The 24396-nt window shown below is 30.6% G+C and overlaps 3 protein-coding genes across 3 annotated transcripts in view; 2 read left to right on the forward strand and 1 right to left on the reverse strand.

Moving 5' to 3' along the window:
* Window positions 1-11391, reverse strand: part of LOC111620654 — a 35006-nt gene extending 23615 nt beyond the window's left edge. Inside the window, exon 1 of the mRNA XM_023362627.1 lies at window positions 11081-11391. Within this exon, the coding sequence (XP_023218395.1) occupies window positions 11081-11099 (19 nt within the window). The 5' untranslated portion in view covers window positions 11100-11391. The remainder of the gene's footprint in view (window positions 1-11080) is intronic.
* A 2870-nt stretch (window positions 11392-14261) lies between these two features.
* The window catches only part of LOC111620658 (protein C10-like), a 20606-nt gene continuing 10471 nt past the window's right edge, over window positions 14262-24396 (forward strand). Inside the window, exons 1-2 of the mRNA XM_023362630.1 lie at window positions 14262-14384; window positions 15063-15147. Of these exons, the coding sequence (XP_023218398.1) occupies window positions 15093-15147 (55 nt within the window). The 5' untranslated portion in view covers window positions 14262-14384; window positions 15063-15092. The remainder of the gene's footprint in view (window positions 14385-15062; window positions 15148-24396) is intronic.
* LOC111620656 (PHD finger protein 20-like protein 1) lies at window positions 15166-19410 on the forward strand. Its single transcript, XM_023362628.1, has one exon. It carries the CDS (start codon window positions 15875-15877, stop codon window positions 19064-19066), a length of 3192 nt encoding a protein of 1063 aa, XP_023218396.1. The 5' UTR covers window positions 15166-15874; the 3' UTR covers window positions 19067-19410.

Genomic DNA, 24396 nt, shown 5'->3' on the forward strand with positions numbered 1-24396 from the left:
TCCTTACAAACATAGCTTACATGTAAAATTTGTAGTATCAATTGTTACTGAGACACAAAACATATGATGCCAAGAAACACACTGCACGCATTGTATCCACGAGACTATGTCTGTTTCTTGTTGGTCATCAGATTTGTTACATGTACTACAGTGTTGTTGTAATTCTCTTAGTTACCTTCGAATTCTTTTTATTTCAGTTGGGAGAAATGTGTAAACGTCTTTGTTTTTGCCTGGTTTTACGGTCCAATCGTATTTGATGCTGAAATTTTTCATTACAGGTTACTTTTCTTATTTTTAATGTATTTCCGTCATTTTTTTCTAATTGGGCTTCTTGAAACACTGGCAGAATCTGAGATAATTTGTCTGTTAACTTATTCCAAAATTATGCTCTCATTGCAGTTTTGAATTTCTTTAAGTAAATTTTGTGTTGTAGCAAAAACCTTTCATTTAATGTCTGTTTCATGAACTGATTTGGCTTCCAGAACTTGTTTGAAAATTTCTTTTTGCATTTCTGTTTCAGTACATGAAGTTTGCATTGCATCATCATTCAGCTCCAATCTCTCACTTCCAATTTCAGTTGTTGACTGTCCGCATTCAAGTGATACTATTACTTTGTCATTACTGCCTTCCAAGTTATAGTCACCACTATTTTCTCCAGTACTTATTTCCATTGTATTCAATTTTCAAGTAATGTATATATTTACAAATTGTTTTTACATACAACGAATCACTACAAGACCAGCTAAAATCATATATACAAATTTTGCATAAACCACATCTTAGTTGACAGTCTAATCTTGGACAGGTCTTTCTAACAATTACATAATTCTTTTTAGTAAACTTCCAACATTCATTTTCATTGACAAAGGATGTTACAACAACACTGTAGTACGTGTAACAAATCTGATGACCAACAAGAAACAGACGCAGTCTCGTGGATACAATGCGTGCAGTGTGATTCTTGGCATCATATGTTTTGTGTCTCAGTAACAATTGATACTACAAATTTTATATGTAAGCTATGTTTGTAAGGATTGTAACACACATTAAAACCTTTCAAATTCATGAAATCATCAAAAATCATTATTTTTCCTATTAAATTCACATTAAGCACATTAGAAACTTTCTTAAAAATATAAAATCATGATTTTTTATAATAATTTTTTATAACATCACGTTTTTTATTTATATATATTTTTTCATTTTCATATTTATAAATATTAATTTTATAATTTTTAAAACAAGAAAGAATAAAAATGAATGTTAAACTTATAATTTATAAATATGAAACTACTAGTAAACACATGTGTGTCTGCATAATGAATGTGACCAATAGGAGCGCGACAGGATCTCAGGCTCTAGTCGCTTGTCCAAGGGGCCCTGACATTCTCCAAAGAAAAAGGACGACAAACACTAGAAAATTTTCCAAAAATTTTTCTCTGACTAAAATTCATTTTTTTATTTATATTGTGTCGTGTCTTCTATTTCTGCATTACTTATGAATTAGCGGTCACATAAGTTGGGTATCTTATTGAATTCGCATTAAATTTTTTTTATCTGTTCAACTCGTCTCCCCCAAAATTAAATCCTGAATGCTTTATTGATCATCAGAAACCAATTCGTGCTTTCTTTGATGGATAAAAATTTTGTATCTGTAGCTGTAGTTTTTTTTATCTAGTATTTAATACAAATAATCATAATTGTAACTGTAAGCTTACCTTATTTTCTATCAAAATATATGAAAATAAAGAAATTTGACATTTATAAAATTAATAAAGCAAAATTATTTGATTACTAATTTCGCTTCCCAACAATTAACATAAGCAGCAGTTTTTTTAGTATAGTACTTGTCACTGTAAATAATCAGAAAATATTGACTTACCTTATTTTCTATCAAAATATACAAAAATCCAGTTATAATCATGAAATTAATAAAACAAAAATGTCTCATTGTAAGGACATTGTTAGCTTCTCTTCATTACGCATCTATTATTACAACGAGATGTCGCGTGACGTCATTTTGAATTAATTTGCTTATATATTAAAATTATAAATATATTTTTATGACGATGATGATTTACTTATTTCATTAATTAATTAAAATTTATTATAAGGTATTTTCCAATTTAACATTTACTATAATTATATTCCCTATTTGATTGGTATTTAACCAGATCTTGTTTTTTTTTCTTTAATTATTTCATTTACAAATTAAAATTCATTTAAACTTCATTATAAAACTGTACAGTATTTGTGTATTCTAAAATGTAAAGATTTATTTTATTCCCTCAAGAAAAATATTGGATGGAATTACCTTTAGAAATAAAAACCTAAAACTACTTTTTCATGTAAAATTTTTGCAATACTGTACTACACATTAAATTTTTTTGATTACTGCAGAAAATTTAGATTTCATTTGTTACTGATTATTCTACTAAATCATAAATTATAATGCATTTATATGCATTTAAAATAAAGATTGTATTGTTTTCAATAAATGTAGTCTCAGTTCTGAGACGAATACATTAGATATCAGCAGATGATTATTTTTTCCAAATGCAGGGGTCCCAATAAACCTGCTCCATATAAATGTTTTCTGGAATTCTAGAATTGTGTGCAGACATCTATGTAAGTTTCTAATGATATCTGATTTGATTCTTGCTCTCCAAATATTTGTATTTGGAGAGCAAGAAACTACAAAAGAGTAGAAACTACAAAAGAGGTCTAGACTAGGGTTGCCAGATACTTGGGGATAAAATGAGTTCTTCCCAGAAGATACCTGGTCATTTGGAAAGAGTAATAGATGTGTATTTTTACTCTACCAGTTTCAGAAATACATCTAAAATGTGGAAAAAGAAAGACATTTCATTGTAGGAAAAGTTTAGAATAAAGTAGATGGCATTCAGGACAATCCCAGAAAACCAGGACATCTATCAACCCTAGTCTAGGCTAGGTTAGGCTGAGATGTCTTATTCATGCAGTGTCCTTATGACTTTAGCTGAAAAGAACAGAGCATTATCACAGGGCCAGACTGGCTATCTGGCAATTCTAGGAAGCCAATGCCCTCTGAGACCAGTTAATATGGAGATGGAGTTATATAAGATGTGCATAATTTTGGAAATCCATTAGAAATGTCTTTTGTAAAAATTTTAAGCATAATATTAACAGAATACATTATAAATGATTAGGTTAATTAAAATATATTTTAATAATTATATATTGTTCTTCAATTAATGGTAAAAATAACATTTGTATTTTAGAACATCAGTTTTTAATATCAAACTAAGCAGTAAATTAACAATTTCTCTATTGTAATATAGAAAATATTACAACAGAGAAATAGAGAAAAAATTTTTACAGATTGAATTTAAAACTTTAAATTATAGCATTAGTTTTAGTGAAAATATTTTATAAAATTAAAAGTTTTTATCAAATTAGCTTAAATAGTAATTAATATATAAGTAAACATTCCTGCTGTATTAACAGTTGTGTTTATTCTCTAACAGTCAGTACCAGTTAGTGTTGTTTATATTAATGTAATAGGATCAACTTTGGATAGACTCTTATCTGAATGCTTTTACTCAACTTTAATATTTATTAAAGTACAAATAGATTACATCAATGAAATCTACATAAGTCAAAAATTTTTTATAACGATCCAACAAAATAAAGGTAAGGCAAACTTGCTATATATAACAATGAATTTAGGCACTTTTTGGAAGCACTCGTACATATTTAAACACATTGGTATTTGTGACATATGATTTAAGGCACTTCTTGGTGCAAGATTCATTATATTTAAAATATGTATTTATCATGTTAAATTGCATTGATGACACTGGAATGCAGCACTTTTTCCCCATTATAGGAATGGATATTAATTTCAACAATGTCCTGTATTTCAGGAAGCTTAATTCATTAAAAAATTTTTTATTAATTCTTTTTTTTTTTTTTAAATATCTNGGGATAATGGGGTGGAGCCATCCCACCATACATATGATTAAATTCTAATTTGGTTATGTTTATCGGGATGGAGTCCGTGGAGGACGGTGGGGACGGGGACATTCCTTATAAACAACCTTAAAATGCTTTGTTGTCGGACTTAGATGTGTTCTCAAAGTTTCAGACTTCCATCTCGATTAGAAGTGGATGAAATGTGAGTTACAAGATCTAATTTCGATAAGATTTTGGTAAGATTGTTTAATTACACTTTTATTTTATTTGGTCTAGTCTAATGTTAAGATAAATCTTAACTCGGAGACGCGTTTGTATCGCGGAAATAATTAGTTGTGTGATAATTATGATCACTACGAAATAACCGCCATTAGCGGAATCTCGAAAAAAAATGTCATCCTTATTTTTCCTAAAATATGAAAATATAAAAGTATTTCTGACCAAAAAATTTGTAAATTCTAAAAATAAATATAATTATTTCCGGATTAAAAACAAGTAAAATTACTCTTTCTTATCCATCTGTATTTCTGACAATTTTACCATGCATACAATTGTGACAAGAGTAAGCTATAAAGCATTGCTATCAGGGGATTTCAAAAATCTCTTTAATTTCTATGTATTTACGTTATTGAATAGCGTTATTCGCCTAGGATTTTATCCCTTCTTTATTCTTTCATTGATTGATAATATTCTCGTAAGAATTTAAATTTCTACAGCCATCATGATCATTTTCATCTCTCCGCTCTGTGAGCGCTAAGAAGGTTTTTTTCATACATATTGTGGATTCGGCAGGTCGACAATGGATCCCGGCATATTTGGAACAGACCACCCACGAAATATTCCTAGGCAGTTGCTGGCGCCAGGTTCACCAGAGCTGTGGCTCACACATTAACCGCCTCAACCATCGGGTCATCAAATTATTTTATAGCAATAAGGTTATCTTTAATGCTATATCATTTTCAAAAAAAGTTCCAAAACCTTGTACTCTTATCTGTCTTCATTAATTTTAGGAAACGAAAAGCTTACACGAATACTTTTTTCTTATTAATTACGATGAAATTTTTAAAAATCTCACTTAAACTTCTCGCACATAAGAAATCTTTTTGGATTTTCGTCGAGGATCTCGCATAAATTTCATTAAATTAAAAATATTGCATTTTAAAACATAGATAATATGCCGAAGAATTTAATATTCATTTTAAAATTTATAATTCTGGAAATTGTATTTGTTTCTGAAAGTCTTAGGATAATTAAAAATTAATGGCACAAACATAAAATAAATTTAAATAAAAATAATTGTTTTTATATTTTACATTTATGTTTCCATTCGTCCTTTCTAATGAAATATAATTATTGGATGCATTTAATATTACGTTATAGACTAGGGCTAGAAGGACCAAGTCACAGAAATAGCATGGCCTACCATGATTTAGGAGATCCTCCTTATTAAATGAGGTGCATCCGCTGGTATTTTCACTTCTTACCAGCAGGGCTATCAGTTTGTGCCAGAAAAGTCGAACCAACTACATTCCACTTATCCTGTCTAAAGACGAGGCGTCCCAGGAAACTTGTTTGTAGCAGCCATGCTAATCAGTATCTTCAGGCATAGGAAACCTATCACAGGTCTCTCAACAGTGCTGACACCCGTCGAAAAGTCGGCCGCCGGGTCCCTACTCTACCCCCTCCTCTGTTCTGATGTGAAACTGCATCTGCATTATGCAGATGAAGTTTCACATCTGCATAATGTGAAACATAATAGTTCTGATGTGAAACTTCATCTGCATCTGCATTATGCAGATGAAGTTTCACATCAGAACTATTCTATTATGCCATTATGCAGCTCTTTTGCTGCCTGTTCCAGAGGAGATAAGTTCCACTTTGCGGAGAGTTTAATACCTCAGAGAGTGGTCATTAGAAATGATTGACTAATCACGCTATCATGCGAAAAATGCTTCAGTAGGCTTGCACATTTCAGTCAATATGTGGGAATGCACCATCTTTCATAAAGATACTAATCTTTAGACAATTTCTTTGCTGGAGTGCTGGAATGACGAAGTTTTAGAGCTTATCTTCAAATCTAGCGGTATTAATAAAATATGTCACTAACTTGGACACAGATTTTTCTTTAAAAAAAGGACCACTGATAAAGAATGCTGTGAAACCACACATCATCGTTACCTTTAGTGAGTGGAATGGAATTTGTTGGTGAACAGGTAAACGTGGATTTTCAGTCTTACTTGTTAGAGTGCAAATGCTGCACCCGAAATGCACAGGTTATTGCATTGTATCGAAAATAAAGGTTATTTTATGGAGTAAAGCTGTCGTCACTTTACAAGATCGGTTTGATAAATCTAGAAGAAAGGCGAATCAGTCAGCCTATTATAGACTAACCATAACATTTACAATCCAATCGTGGACACATTTCAGAATCAGTAAAATTGAGGTCTACAGTAATTGAATTTTGGTTATTTTTTAAAATTTATTTATTTATTGATCTATAAACGGGTGATATTTAGGGTTGCCATACATCCCGTATATACGGGACTGTCACCGTATTTCACTACTCAGTCCTATATTACTGTTTGTCCCGTTTTCTCAACCAAGCTCCTGAATGGGAAGAAATAGAACGTACTATTGCATATTTACAAGAAACATCGATATTGGCAACACTGAGATTCTATTCAGCCAGTTTGTACATCTAAAAGATTATTTAGAGAAAAATAATACTAACCAAAACTACGAAGCAACTATGAAATTGAGTATGAAAGAGAAATGGCTGAAGTTTTTGCAGATACAAAGCATTGATCAGATGTCATGTCTAATAAAGCTATGCGAATACGTATTTGCCATTCCAGCCCACAATGCAAATGTGGAGCGAATATTTTCCCTAATGTCAACTCAATGGTCAGACGAAAGAAATAGGTTGTCAGTGGAGACAATTGAAGAAAGTTTGACTTGTCATTATAATTTAAGAATGACTTGCGCCCAATTTTATAATTATGTGAAAGAAGAAAATGATATAACTAAGAAAGTAAAATTAACTTAAAAATATGACTGGGGTAAAAAGGATTAACCTTACATCTTTTTTTATTATTTTACGTATTCATTTTATTAGATTGCTTAAACTTTATTGATTTTTTTATCAGAGTAAAATAAACTATTACCTACCCACTTTTTTCATGTTTTATTTATTTAGCACTTAAATAAATGTCTCGTATCAATGCTTGACAATTATGGAAACCCTAATGATATTACAGTATATTGGTGTGTTAATAAAATTGCGCTATTCAAAGATTGGTTCTACAATCAAATATTAAAAACGGGTAAAACCGGGGACAGTCCCCTAAATCGGGGGTCTGATCACCCTACCTATTAAAAAATTATTATATGTGGATTTTCGTCAGATCACTTGCAAAAGTCGCGAGTGTTCATATATCACCATGCAAAAGAAAATGAGTTTCATTTCTCCACAGAATTTATCGGGATCATGCATCATTAACCGGTTTCTGAGCATGGCAGATGTTTTCCGCTTATCATTATCACCAGCAGTGAAGCACCTAGAAGGGGCCAAGGGGCACAAGCGACTAGAGCCTGAGATCCTGTTGCGCTCCTATTGGTCACATTCATTATGCAGACACACATGTGTTTACTAGTAGTTTCATATTTATAAATTATAAGTTTCACATTCATATTTATTTTTTCATGTTTTAAAAATTATAAAATTAATATTTATAAATATGAAAATGAAAAAAATTATATAAATAAAAAAGGGATGTTATAAAAAATTATTATAAAAAAATCATGATTTTATATTTTTAAGAAAGTTTCTAATGTGCTTAATGTGTATTTAATAGGAAAAATAATGATTTTTGATGATTTCATGAATTTGAAAGGTTTTAATGTGTGTTACAATCCTTACAAACATAGCTTACATATAAAATTTGTAGTATCAATTGTTACTGAGACACAAAACATATGATGCCAAGAAACACACTGCACGCATTGTATCCATTGAGACTGTGTCTGTTTCTTGTTGGTCATCAGATTTGTTACATGTACTACAGTGTTGTTGTAATGTCCTTTGTCAATGAAAATGAGTGTTCGAAGTTTATTAAAAAGAATTATGTAATTGTTAGAAAGACCTGTCCAAGATTAGACTGTCAACTAAGATGTGTTTATGCAAAGTTTGTATACATGATTTTAGCTGGTCTTGTAGTGATTTGTTGTGTGTAAAAACAATTTGTAAACATATACACTACTTGAAAATTGAATACAATGGAAATAAGTACTGGAGAAAATAGTGGTGACTATAACTTTGAAGGCAGTAATGACAAAGTAATAGTATCACTTGAATGCGGACAGTCAACAACTGAAATTGGAAGTGAGAGATTGAAGCTGAATGATGATGCAATGCAAACTTCAAGTACTGAAACAGAAATGCAAAAAGAAATTTTCAAACAAGTTCTGGAAGCCAGATCAATTCATGAAACAGACATTAAATGAAAGGTTTTTGCTACAATACAAAATTTACTTAAAGAAATTCAAAACTGCAATGAGAACATAATTTTGTAATAAGATCAAACAGGGTATAAGATGGCCTATTAACTAGGCTGCTAACTAAGTTAACAGACAAATTATCTCAAATTCTGCCAGTGTTTCAAGAAGACCAATTAGAAAAAATGACGAAAATACATTAAAAATAAGGAAAGTAACCTCTAATGAAAAATTTCAGTATCAAATACAATTGGACTGAAAAAGCAGGCAAAAACAAACACATTTACACATTTCCCCAAATGAAATAAAAAGAATTCAAAGGTAACTAAGAGAATTACAACAACACTGTAGTACGTGTAACAAATCTGATGACCAACAAGAAACAGACACAGTCTCAATGGATACAATGCGTGAAGTGTGATTCTTGGCATCATATGTTTTGTGTCTTAGTAACAATTGATACTACAGATTTTATATGTAAGCTATGTTTGTAAGGATTGTAACACACATTAAAACCTTTCAAATTCATGAAATCATCAAAAATCATTATTTTTCCTATTAAATTCACATTAAGCACATTAGAAACTTTCTTCAAAATATAAAATCATGATTTTTTTATAATAATTTTTTATAACATCACTTTTTTATTTATATAATTTTTTTCATTTTCATATTTATAAATATTAATTTTATAATTTTTAAAACATGAAAAAATAAATATGAATGTGAAACTTATAATTTATAAATATGAAACTACTAGTAAACACATGTGTGTCTGCATAATGAATGTGACCAATAGGAGCGCGACAGGATCTCAGGCTCTAGTCGCTTGTCCAAGGGGCCCTGACATTCTCCAAAGAAAAAGGACGACAAACACTAGAAAATTTTCCAAAAATTTTTCTCTAACTAAAATTCATTTTTTTATTTATATTGTGTCGTGTCTTCTATTTCTGCATTACTTATGAATTAGCGGTCACATAAGTTGGGTATCTTATTGAATTCGCATTAAATTTTTTTTATCTGTTCAACTCGTCTCCCCCAAAATTAAATCCTAAATGCTTCATTGATCACCAGAAACCAATTCGTGATATCTTTGATGGATAAAAATTTTTTATCTGTAGCTGTAGTTTTTTTTTTATCTAGTATTTAATACAAATAACCATAATTGTAACTGTAAACTTACCTTATTTTCTATCAAAATATACAAAAATAAAGAAATTTGACATTTATAAAATTAATAAAGCAAAATTATTTGATTACTAATTTCGTTTCACAGCAGCTATTATTACAATAGAAATTCACGTGACATTTTAAAACTAATTTGCATATCTTATCATATATATTTACAAATAGCCTATATCAAAGTTTCAGTAATATTCACCGGCTATATTAATTATGTCTAAATATTTATTATTCAAGCCTCTAGCATTATAATACAGCTCAAAAAGAGCCCTTCTAGAGAAGTCAACTATTTTTCTGTGTATCAATAATTCGTCCATTCTGAAAAAGGCTATCTACACATTCCAATGTTGAGACTCGAACTGAGAGAGAAGTAAGATTCTTCCTCAAAAAAATATTACCATTGTGAAATGTTCATTAATGTATATCCTACATTGTTCATTTATCCACATGCATTTGTCGTTATTTTAAGATTTTTCTGTTTAATAGTATTTATAATTCTCTGTTTTATAACGGGGCTGATACACTTCACTATAGATTTTTTTTTTATTCGTGTTAGGTTTAATTCTATATTCATTTAAAATATGAGATTGATTAAAGCTTTTAATGCGTAATCTCAATCAAATTTTCATTTTGAAGAATCGTCTTGCCTACAGTTTCTAAGCTTGAGTTGTTTAAACTTTGCTCTAACATATGCAATTGTTCCTGCGAAGATTTTAATTCAAGTCTTATATGACCATTTTCTTGCTTTAAATCAGAAATTGTCTCACTGAGTATGATATAACTCTTTTCCAAAGTGCTGATTCTTTCCTCCATTCTATCAAACTTGTTAAGTAAGAACTCTATCGATTTTTGTAGATCACCAGTTCTTTTATTAATATTTCCTAATTCCAAATGTATTAATTTCATTTCGTTCAGAAGCTTTTCGAAATTGTGTCAATACGCAGAGGTGTCGTTGGGGTGAGAGTGAGATTATCTTGTGTTTTACTCATATTTAGATCATAGTTACAAAGAAACGGGTTAATTTGAGCACACTCACCTAGTCCTGTATCTTCTTCCGAGTTAATTATCGTATTTTCATTATTCTTAATAGCTTTGAACGACTTACAGTTGTCGCATTTCCGGGTACCCTTGTACGATTTACCGAACTTATGGAAATTAACAGCCCATTCAATAAAAATGCGCGAACCCCAAAACAATAAAAATGTGCGAATTTATAACATCTAGAACAAAACAACAAATCACTTTCCGGAACTTTATGTTTACAGAGAAAACAGATGTTCGAACGACGGTCGCCATTATCCTCGCCAAAGTCAAAGATCAGGTTTGGGACTTGATAAGAACATTTATGAAACTTTCTGTTTTTTATGTTGTGTATCCGAGACATTTCTATACGAAGTGCATATAAACAACGTATAACTAATTAAAAATTATATAATGGGTACGTAAATACCTGAGTTTTCCAAATCCATTACAGTCACTCTCGAAGGACTTGCCACGACTGATTTTGTGCGTTTGCGATTGCGCACGTTACGTTACTCCAGACAATACGGTGCCGATACTCCGACTTTAATAATGTAAACAGCGCCGGTATGAACACAATATGCTTTTACAGATGGCCTTTCTAAAATTCTCGTGAAAATCGTTATAACGTAAAAATCTTTCTTTTGCCCGGCTATTTTGGAAATACAATAATACCACTGTAGGAAGATAGGGATACCGAAAACTCACGGACAGGAACAGATACAACCGGGATAAGCTATCCAAGAAAAAATCCTGGGGTTTAGGTAGTCATGTGACCGAGTGACATTAAAGCCATGTGACACATTTTATACACGTTCACCGTGCTGTTCCACGACGAAAACAAGCTTAAACAATGGCGACCCAAACGAGCAGATTCGGAAGTAGTCCTACGATTTGTTTGTTTGTTTATAGAGCTTTTTATATGGTTCGGCGCCAAATAATGGGTTTTGGAAATGTCTCAAATATGTGTCTTTTTAAATAACAAATTAAAAGAAAATGCGTAATGGTAAGAAACTATATAATTACCGAATTTTGTAAGAATTACCATTTGCCTCAAGTGTAATTACCACAATTGATAACAATAGCTGAAGTTTTATTATAATAGGCGAATTAATTTTAACTAATTTTATATAGTGTTTTGGGCCGATTGATAACATTATTCGTGATTATAATAACCGGATTCAACTGTACTTCACAAAGCCTGGCTCCGGTTGATGGCTATACTATAAAAAATGTAGTATGTTTTATGATTGAATTTTGTTTTTATTGTTTGAAATGTCGATTAATAACGCGACGAATAATGACCAAAGCTAGGTCTATTCGAAAATAAATTTGGGTTCCCAATATACATGTATAGGCCTATATTAAAACTTTTTACAGTAATATAATTATAATATATTAAGATATATTGCTAATAATGTATTAATACGCTATTTTCAAATATATTTGATAAAAATTAAATTTTTAACGAATTTTTAAAAATATGTGATTTCATTCCGGAGAGATCTTATTGACTCTATTGCGAGGACCCGAGCTTCTCCAAGGCGAGATATTTCGATGTAAGAATCGGATCTGTAAAAATGCAGACGAGGAGTTGCCGCTCATATCGAACGAATCGGCGAAAACACGCGATCCAGATATGTTTCCGAGTATTTTCGTGTTGCTAAAACTTTGCGCCTGATCCCAGCAACGTCGTACAAATGCGGAAACTCAGCCTGCGTGTTGATAAGACCGAGGAGGATGCAATGAGATGTGTTGAAGGCAATTGAAGGTTTTCTTGAAGATACGACACGTTATTTTGTAATATACATAACGCTTTGTTTCTTAATCCACTAGATCCTCCCCCTGGACATTTTCTAACGATGCGTTCAGATAACATTGTTAACTGTTCTGAATTTATTTTTTAAAAAGTCGGAAAATAAGATGAGTGCGTGTATTCATTTCTGTTGGTGTGGTCTCTTCTGTACTTTCTTCACAGGTGTTGTTTCATTCTCGCTTGTAGTCGAATTTATGACCGCAATTTTACGTTCCTCAGTATTATCTTTCACAAATGAAAAACATATGGATATTTAAATCACGACCCTGAAAATATATTTAGGCTAATACAAGTTTTGTTTAAGTGACGATTTTAATTAAGTTGTTTTTTAACTTCTTTTCTTCGTGAGAAATTGACATTCCTAACTGTAATATTTTTCGTTTCCGTGAACTTGCTACTTGCTGATTAATAAAGATTGAAATGAAGTTCCGCAAAACACCATTGCAAATTGTTCTGCAAAAGCAGGTATATTATAAAAACTTTTTTATGCAATATGATTAGCTAATTGTATAAATATAGCGCCTATGCTGAAGCACGTTCGACTGTTTGGTTAAAACATGGCTGCCAAAGTGGCATTTGTCACTCTTGTTATATATACAGGCTCTAGAGAAAACGGGTAGCACAGAAATTCGTAATCGTCTTAGATCTTGATGTAATAATACAATATGAGTTACATTAATTCATAAACATAAACGATGCATTTATGGTCATAAGGAAACATAACTTAACACAGGTAATGTCATCGTTTCGTTACAGCATTGTTTTTACGACGCCATTTTATTATTGTACAGAACTTCATGCAATAACCAAAACACAATTGCTATCCAAACAACAACATGCGAGAAGTAAAAAATTGCACCGAGTGGAAAATTATGGCAATTTAGATGACAGTCAAACTTCTCAGGAATTTTTCTTTGGTAAAGATAAGCTTGGCGTTTCGAAGCGAAACAGAAAACAATAATCTGCGTACCGCTTCGAAGCGTCATGCTTATTTTTACCAAAGGAAAACTCCTAAGAAATTTGACTATCATCTAAATTGACTGCTTATTTTTATTTGGATTGCTGAAATCGCCCAGTCTTCTTCGATACACTTGACAAATTTTGATGGAAACGCCGATTTTTTCGAAGCATTGATAAATTGTTGACCAAGACGAATAGTTATTGTAAAAGTAGTTTATTTCTTAATTTTTTAATTTTATTTTTTTGGATAAAGTTAACAAAAACTTCACTTAATTACATCTCCGCAATTTCAAATGATTTTTGAAGATCGTGGACAGTATGAGAAGTAAGATAGATTAATTTTTCTCCGATCCGATATTGCATATAACCGTATTAATTAAAACTAATTTTCGTGAAAATTTTTACTGTCGAAAAATTTCAATAGTAGCCGATAGATTGTGTCTCTTTGTGTAACCCTTTCAAAATTTTAACAATCAATTTCAAAGTTTACAAAATTAGATTTTGTAAACTATTCCTTTGTAAACTTTATTTATTTAAATTTTAACCAAATTTCACTTAAAAAATTGTATACTTTCGGTTTATTTTTTAAAGTTTTTGTGATGGACGTTACATTTTTTTTTCAGTTTTCCAATTTTTACTGTTATAATTGGGAAAGAGAGAAAATAAAATATTTTTATTGGTAACAAAATTTTTCTTTTTAAGATGGAGAAAAATAGCCTAGTTAATTTTTCATTATTATATTTAACCATACAGGGCAAAATACCACATCTAAAATAGTACAGTAGAAAAAGAGTTCTTCAGCGTAATCCTTAAGGATGACCCTGAAGAACTCTGCTTCTATTGTACTATTTTAGATGCGGTTTTTTGCGGGAAATCGAACATATTTTCAGACCCATCTAAAATTCTCCAATTACCCTCGGAAGAAGAGGGACCTAATTCTTGCATCCGGCAAAAACGGGTAAGTCGGCTATATAACTATAAAGGTTATCACACCGAGTGCCCAATCTAACACGTTTTAGAAATTCTTTAAATTGTGTAGAGGAATAAAGAATTTTTAAAATGTGTTAGATTGGGCACTCGGTGTGATAACCCTTACGTAAGATAACGTTGGTAAATATAAATCTATAAGGGTTTACGAAATAATCTAATAATCTTAATCTTTATTGTTATTTTTTGCCCGAACGCCGGGCTCGTCTGCTAGTAGAATGATAAACTCAAACATGGATTTTTATCCGATATTTAAAAATCTTATATAACGTGCTTTTGTAGAATAAATTTGATATTCAATACTAATTATTACTGCGAAAATTACCATCAGAATAATGCAAACCGTATTTTTAATACTTTTAAATTAACACGAAAACTGTAGCACATTCTAATCATTTTAATGAGAGTAAATAACTTTTAAATCTAAAGGACTCTTCGTTGGTATTCGTTTGTGAAAACTATAGAAAAATATAGGGTTTTCTATCGGGTATTCAATTTTTAATTTTTATGCTCGAAAAAAAATTATTCAGATGTATATTGATCTGGTTGAAATATTAAGAAATTAATGAAAGTATTTTGTATTTTATTAAATATTTAATAAATAATTTAAAATAATATCTAATTCAAAAACATGACATTTTGACGGCAGAGGGCATCGTGTAAGAAATCCGAGTTCAAGATGGCAGCCGTATCGAATGGAAACTTGTCCGAGTTTAATGTCGATAAAGCGAAAGGTAAAAGTTAAATTCTCTGTATTTTTCTTCTATAAAACGTTGTTAAGTTATCGAATGTTATGAAAATGTTGTTCTAATCGAGCATTTATAACGGAACTATATTTTGCGATAGCTGTACGCGTTTTGTATCAATACGCGCTGGCGCATGAATACAGTGTGAGAAGTTATTGAAGGAAATTGGAATTGAAGTCATTCGTTTAATTTTTTGCGAATTTTGAAAATTTATAAATGAAAAAACGAAATTTTAATTTTGAAGACATTTATCGATATAAAATTAAATGTTTATTGGTTATTTGATACGCACTTTGTTTAGTTTCGACCAATAGAAATCTCCCTTTCGGAATTTTGTTTCATACGTCATCATCACATTACGGTAGAAATTCCCGTTTGTTTATCACTAGAGGGAATTTCCCTCTAATGGCGTTTCTCTCATTTCCTTCGACGTAATTGATTTTCTTTCTGAAACTATATATCGATGTCTTAATGGAATATATTATTGTAACGATAAACTTTAAATTCGGCTTAGATATTTCTTGCAAATTCTAACATTTGGAATAAATGTTTAAGCGTTTTACTTATGTAGGGATTTTCGGGAAATGTTTTAGGGATTTTTAAGATCTTGCGCCATTTCCTATGCTTCGAACATGACGATATAGCTAATGTGATAAAAGATGAACCCGAATGTCTTCATTTCACAGGTATATCAATTCATTTTTTAAAGTGTATTATGAAGGAGAATGAGAACAAATGCAAGAACGCGATGTCGTCATCGAGTGATTTGCTAGAAAATCAGGGAAATGAAACGTGTAGCAGCGAAATAAGGAAACACACCAAGGAAGAAAAGGACATGAAAAGTGAAAAGTCGACTGACGAGGAAAATAGCAAAAATAGAAAGGAGGATAATACACATACACCTGAACAATCAATTGAAAATGATAGGAAAGAAGCAAGTTGTAAAAGTAAAGATAATGAAAGTAGTGATACAAAATTTACTGGAAATGAAACTAAATCACTTAATGTATCCAAAACAATAAGAAGAGGTAAAAGAAGATCTAGACAGAGAGAATTAATGGGTCCAAGACATAAATTAACTAACAGAGATATTGCTAAATTATTAAAAAAGAAGCGTGACATGCGCAAGCGAGAGGCTTCGGGTAATCACGATGATGAGCAACCTGGGATGAAAAAGAAGAGGATTCCTAATAGACCGGGCATAACTTTTCAAGTCGGTGCTCGTCTGGAAGCGAAGGATTATCTCGATAAATGGTACACGTCTAAGATTGTTGCCGTTGATGAAGAGGAAGCGGAAATCCTCATTCATTTTGAAAGATGGAGTGCGAGATTTGACGAATGGATGCCAATGGATAGTCCGAGAATACGTGCTCTTACTCATCCTTCGACTCGAAACGAACAGAAAGAAAAGGTTAAGGTAAATAAATCTTTATTACAATATAAAGTGGGAGAAGAAGTTTTAGCACGCTGGACGGACTGCAAAATGTACCCTGCAAGAATACTCCAATTGAACAAAGATGGATTATATGATGTACTGTTTTATGATGGATTTAGACGTGCTCTGCAGCCACTAAATATTGAAAAACTTCCCAAGGAAATGGTGGGTAAAGTAGATATTCCAACGATTCCAAAAGAAGAAAAAAGTGAAAAGAAAACTATATCAACTAAGGAATTTGGGAAATCGCCTAAAAGGATGAAAAAAGGTCTGAAAAGTAACAAACTTATTGAAAAAGATTTGAAATGGATTCTGGGCAAAAGGAAGAAATTAATTGTGGGAGGAATATTCCAAGCTAAACGGATTAAATTAGAAGAAGAAAAGCGACCTATCACTCCGCATAAAACTAAAGGAAGAAAGCAATCTATGGTACCCGAAGAGGAAACAGTAAAGCCAAATTCAGAAGTATTGGATGAGGTTGCTGCACCTGTAGGATATATAGATGGAAGGAAAATTGCAAGGAAAGAATTTATTATTGAAGAAGATCATAATCATTTTAAATGTAAAGTGCCAGGCTGTAATAAAAGTTTTAGAAAAGACAAATTATTGCAGTCCCATATGAAACATTATCATAACAATTCAGATACAAAAGTTAAAGAAAAACATAATACATCCTCTAATAATTCATCTATAGAAGAAACAAAGGAAATTTCCATCAAGGAAATTGTTCCTGTACAAATTAATGAAAAATTAATAGAAGAAGAAAAAGATGAAAAGCTCCAGACTCCTAAAAAACAAGAATCAACTAAGAGTTCTGCTAAAGAACTGCAAACTCCAAGTCTCAAAGTTCCTAAAGATGAAAATAAATCTAATTGTAATCAAGAGAATACAAAAACAAAAGGATCCAAAGCTGTTAAAGCAGAGGTCACAAATTATAAACAATCTAATACTGAAGATAAAGTCTCTGAAGACAAGCCTATTAAAACTGAAAACAAACCTGTAAAGACTGAAAACAAATCTACCAAAATAGATAAAAATAAACCTAGTAAGTCAGAAAATAAGTCTTCTAAAACAGAGAAAGGAAAAACTAAAGTAGAAAATAAACCGATAAAAATAGAAAAAGATGAAAAAATTCCAGAAAACTCGGAATATATTCAAGAGGTTAAAAAGCCAGAAGAAATTAATGTTCTAAAAATTGAGCAAGAGAAGAAAATAGATGAGTCAGTTACAATTAAAATAGAAGAAAAACCTTTGACTTCACCACCGCCAGAGAAACCTCACACTGGTCGTTCAAAAAAGAGACGAACTCTTTCTCTTCCACTTCCTGAGGGTAATATAATTGAAAATACACCTGTGAATGATAGTGGAAATGACATAAAAACCATAAATGAAATACCAGAGATTACTAAGTCAGAAGATAAATTTAATTCCGAGAAATCTAGCGAGTTTGATATTAAGGCTACTCCAGATTCAAAGCATTTAATACAAGAGGAAGAAACAGAAGAAGGACAAAGTGATGAAATTGTCCATTGTGTGTGTAATTGTATTGAAGAAAATGGATTGATGATGCAATGTGAAGTTTGTTTGACCTGGCAACACGGGGCTTGTTTTGAAATTGACGATGTAAAAGATGTTCCTGATAAGTATGTATGTTATGCATGCCTGAAACCAAAAGGACTACGTGAAAGTTTTCGATATAAACATGATCAAGACTGGTTCAAAAAAGGAGAGTTAACAACATTTGGTTTTCTATCAAATAAAATCATATCCAATACAGATACACAAACATCATTAGTCATTCATGAACTCGTATCATCATTACACAACATATTATTTGTCATTCATAGTTTACAATGCAAATTAAAAATTGCCAAAGAAGAAAATCATCCAGATTTAAATCTGTGGAAAACACCATGGTTGGAATCATCTCAGTCTCTTTTCTCTGAGGATGCAGACTTAAATCATATGCAGATAACAAGAGTGGCAGATTTTGATCATTCTTATTCCTCACTGAAACAAGATTTAGAGACAGCAAATGCAGCAAATAAATTGAATGATCATTGGAAAAGTGAGGAGAAAGATTGGTTTGTTGAAAATAAGAAAAAACCTGAACAAAATATTGTTAAAGTAGGAGAAACTAGTCACACTATTGAACAGCAAAAATTAAATGGGAGGTCTATATCAAATGATAGAGAAAAAATTAATATAAAAAGTTTTAATAAAAAAGAAGAAAAATTTAATATACTTCCAGATCCTATACATTGTAAAAAAAATTTGCTTGATCATATCATATACATGCAACATAATATTGAACAACAACTAAATGCTATAGAAGATCATCTGCAGATGCTTGAAACAGAAATGGGAAGTTCTCATATTGATGTGGATAAACAAATGCCAAAATTATTAAATTCTGTCCGAAAACTGATGAAAGATTTAGCTCTTGTCCAACAGTTGACACAATTTCAGTAATTGTCACCATTGCACTGTTTATATATCATTTAACTAGTATTGCACTGGATATAAAATTTTGAGTTGTAAATATCAAACTAGTATTCAAAATAAAAGTTGTAGAATTTATTCAAAATAAAATCTTCAGTTTTCTGCAAAAAGACTTTATTCATCATAATTATTTTATTTTATTGTATCTTTTTATAAATCATACGGATGTTCAATAATTTGATTAAAATATTTAACCCTTGTGAGGTCATCTGCTAATCAAAATAGCATTTTTTACTTTTGCTACATTGTATCCATTTTAGACAAGATTTGTCTAGTTGCAATTCTTCAAATAAAGAATATATTTACTGTATAAATTTGTTTGCTATTGAATTATTTAAGAATCAAATGTTGCTCATTTTACCTGCTGGCTATAGTATTTGACTTATGCTCCTATAAAGTAATATTTGCAGTCATTCTGACCACTAAACAGTTTTATTTCATTTGTTATAATGTTTTTGATTTAATTTACCACTTAAAGTTTGTTATTTTATATGAGATAAATGAATTATAGTAGTATTTGTATTGTCAAATAACTATATATCTATTGATTTTCAGATTAAGAGAGTTTACATAATGTTGCATTATTTAGAAAAAGTAGATTAAGAGAAATATAGAAAGAAAACAGAATCTTGATTGATGATAAAAGCAAATTAGATGAAGAGTATGTAAAGGAAGAGGATTCATAATTCAATTTTAACAAATTTTTCTGAATTTTGATTTGTTTCTAAAAGTTAGAGTAGATAGCTAAGAATTTGACTGTAAAGAATTTCTGTATATATATGTTAATAATGGACTTGTTCACAAATATATTACAAATACTGTATATAAAAACTACTACTAAACATTGTCCTTCTTATTTAGATTTGAAGATATAATTTAAACATTCCAACTTTGAAATCCTAAGAACGTCTGCACAAAGAAAAAAAATATCTGTTGTAGTAGTACACATAACAGGAACATAAATCTCTGAATTATTATTTTTAAACGTGGACTTAATGTAGTAAATAAATTTTTTAACATTGTATTTATATTAATTTGAAAATGACAATACTGCAATGAATTTTCATAAAACTTTATACAACCTCACAAGGGTTAATGAAACATTTCTATTCAATGTCATTTCAAGGCAATTTTTGTATTAAAATTTTATTCACATTCCCAGTATGCATGCATCTACTGAACCTGATTCTAAGATGGTGATTTATTTTTACACTGAAAAAATAATTACATTTTTCAATTAAGAACATGACATTTAATTTTGAATTTTAATATATACCAAAAATAATAGCATTTAGCAGTAGCTATTTGATATTTATAATACAGAAAAAGATTTAAAACTACCTGTTAAAGCATTTTAAAAATTAGATATATTTGAAGTCATCTATATTTAACACTTTACAGGTGGTGGTCTACTTTACAAATAATTCTTGAACTTTTATATTTATACACATTTTCAGGTAATGATCAACTGCAAGAGACAATAAAAAACAGTTATCAATAAACTAGAGTCCTTATGATAAAAGAAGACAGATCTTTCAGTAAAAATATCTCGAGAGATGGGAACATATCACAGTAAACTGGCCTCTACAATAAAAGATTTCATTTGACATAAATTTTAGAAAAGTTCTCTCTAAATTCTACTGTTTTGGGTGAAATTAGTTCAATTTGAATATAAGTTAATGCTATAGCAATGTTGTAACATATTAATTAGCAATTATATTTCTAACTAATGCAAATAGCTAAATAGAAGTATCCTTTCTCATTTAATACTGAAAATGAAGTTTTTTTTATGTTTATCATTGTAATCTAAATGTATTAAATATATATGCTGTGTAACTAAATTTTTTAATTGTAATATTAAATGAATGTAATTGTAAAAATTTTAGCTTAAAAATGGATACATTAAACTTTTAGGCATAATTATAAATTAGAACATTAAAAATATTAAATGCCATTTTAAAAAATAATTTATATCTTGGTATTAAAAATGTATTAGAAAATCATGTGTAACTGCAGTTCTTTAAATTGTGTTGTTATGTAGGAAAATATATACAGGTTAAAAACCTGTATATAATATTTAATCAAAGTGCAAAATACTTAAAATGAAATTTGCATCTTATAGTATTTTCCAGAATAAGAATGGAGTTTGTGTGCTGGTTTTGCTGGATCTTGAATGTGTACCACTCTGCTACCTGAGCTTAAACATTGTGTCATATGACGTTGTGTGACATTTTTTTTGTTTCTTTTGTAATCTCAAATACACTATTCTAAAATATAATCTAACAGTTTAAACATATATGTTCTATAGGGTACCCCACCTTAAACAACAAAGCATTGCAAAAGTTGCATCTAGCCCTTGATATAATTATATTAATTAAATTATCCACAACCGTGAGGCAGATAATAGTGAGGGCTTATCAGACCAATGATGGGCACAAACGCTCAGGGATCAAATTGCTTTCACTTTGATCCCTGAGTGTCTGTGCCCATTATTGGTCTGATAAGCCCTCACTATTATCTGCCTCACGATTGTGGATAATTTAATTAATATAATATAACAAAGCATTGGTTATGCAAGTTTCCATAATGGTTTATGAATAAAACTAAGCTTTAAAGACTATCCAATTTTATCACATCCCTTTTTTCCTAATACAAACAGGGTCAGTCTTACATGGAACATCTTGTACTTTATATATGCAAAGGAAAATAGTTCCATTCTTTACAGACTAATGAACATTGGCTCCATTCATATTCTGAGAAAGATTATAAAGAATTATCATTAGATGGAGAATTTTTCAAATAATCTTTGTATAATCATCATACTTTCTATGATGATTGAATAATTGTTTTGTAATATTATAAACTTTGTACAAACAAAAATGAAAATAAACTATAATGTTCAATGTTCAGAAAAATTAAATTATAAGATTTCTAGTAAAGAAAAACAACTAAAAATACATTTTATACAATGTTTTTGTGCTTTAAAAATTATAAAGAATGAAAACAATGATCTTTAACATTTGCAAATTGAATGTATTTATTATAATAAAATTTCTGAAATAATTGAATACAGTGGAACCCCGGTTAACGAACATCCTGGTTAACAACCAAATCGGTTAACAAACTTTTATTTTGCAAAAATTTTGTCTCGGATAACGAACGTAACTGTATTTTGTGTCAAATTTTAGTTGGTGTTAGGCATGCACGAGTTAAGCATTGCTTTTCGGAGTGTTTGTGCTATACTTCTTTTTTTCAGTTTTGTGATTTATATATTTAATCAATACGACATCAAAGAAAAAAAAAGTCATAGTGGCAATAGAAAACGACAACGCGCTATCGCATTTGAGAAAAATTTTGATTTAAAGAGTAAGACAATTAGCTTTAGATCAGTTTCTTGTTCCTTATGGAAAGAGTTTGTTTGTTTGTTAAGTTATGGCAACGCAATAATTTAACAAACAGATCCCCCTAGGCAAACAGATCGCCCAAGTGTTGACTTGGGGGATCTGCCTAGGGGGAATGCCTTCTGGGAGGTGTTTTTAAGGGAAACTGGCTCCTATTTAGGCATTACAGACGTGGAGAAAACCCGGAAAACTCCACATGGCCAGCCCATCTGAGCGAGGTGCGAACCCACAAACGAACTCCCCGTGTTCAAGGTACGAAGACCACTTAGCCACTGGTGGGTTTCTTTTACCGAAAGAGAATTCGACTCGAAGGATCTTCCGATGAAGTGCTACCCATTAATTTTTTGGAGGGGATTCCCCTTCTAAGCATTAGGTTCATATATCTCCACTTTTCTGCCACCAACTACAACAAATGAAGGTATGTACAGTACAGTGCTATTTTATTAAACAAAGTTTACATGTTTGTTGCTGTAATGATAGATACTACGTTTTCCTACATTTTCATCAAAGAAAATTACTGTATATTGCAAATAAAATCACAAAAATTTCGGAGACTAGAACGGATTAATTGCATTTGCATTAATTTCTATGGGAAAAATTGCTTCGNAGGTGTCGTTGGGGTGAGAGTGAGATTATCTTGTGTTTTACTCATATTTAGATCATAGTTACAAAGAAACGGGTTAATTTGAGCACGTTTTTCGGTCCAATCGTATTTGATGCTGAAATTTTTCATTAGAGGTTACTTTCCTTATTTTTAATGTATTTCCGTCATTTTTTTCTAATTGGGCTTCTTGAAACACTGGCAGAATCTGAGATAATTCGTCTGTTAACTTACTCCAAAATTATGCTCTCATTGCAGTTTTGAATTTCTTTAAGTAAATTTTGTGTTATAGCAAAAACCTTTAATTTAATGTCTGTTTCATGAACTGATCTGGTTTCCAGAACTTGTTTGAAAATTTCTTCTTGCATTTCTGTTTCGGTACTTGAAGTTTGCATTGCATCATCATTCAGCTCCAATCTCTCACTTCCAATTTCAGTTGTGGACTGTCCGCATTCAAGTGACACTATTACTTTGTCATTACTGTCTTTCAAGTTATAGTCACCACTATTTTCTCCAGTACTTATTTCCATTGTATTCAATTTTCAAGTAATGTATATGTTTATAAATTGTTTTTACATACAACGAATCACTGCAAGACCAGCTAAAATCATGTATACAAATTTTGCATAAACCACATCTTAGTTGACAGTCTAATCTTGGACAGGTCTTTCTAACAATTACATGATTACGTAATTCTTTTTAGTAAACTTCCAACATTCATTTTCATTGACAAAGGACGTTACAACAACACTGTAGTATGTGTAACAAATCTGATGGTCAACAAGAAACAGACAGTCGCGTGGATACAATGCGTGCGGTGTGATTCTTGGCATCATATGTTTTCTGTCTCAGTAACAATTGATACTACAAATTTTATATGTAAGCTATGTTTGTAAGGATTGTAACACACATTAAAACCTTTCAAATTCATGAAATCATAAAAATCATTATTTTTCTTATTAAATTCACATTAGAAACTTTCTTAAAACTATAAAATCATGATTTTTATAATAAATTTTTATAACATCACGTTTTTTATTTATATATATATTTTTCATTTTCATATTTATAAATATTAATTTTATAATTTTTAAAACATGAAAAAATAAATATGAATGTGAAACTTATAATTTATAAATATGAAACTACTAGTAAACACATGTGTGTCTGCATAATGAATGTGACCAATAGGAGCGCGACAGGATCTCAGGCTCTAGTCGCTTGTCCAAGGGGCCCTGACATTCTCCAAAGAAAAAGGACGACAAACACTAGAAAATTTTCCAAAAATTTTTCTCTAA

This window comes from Centruroides sculpturatus, unplaced genomic scaffold (genome assembly GCF_000671375.1).
Source record: "Centruroides sculpturatus isolate CEXI.00-Female unplaced genomic scaffold, Cexi_2.0 scaffold194, whole genome shotgun sequence".
In the NCBI taxonomy this organism is placed as follows: domain Eukaryota; kingdom Metazoa; phylum Arthropoda; class Arachnida; order Scorpiones; family Buthidae; genus Centruroides; species Centruroides sculpturatus.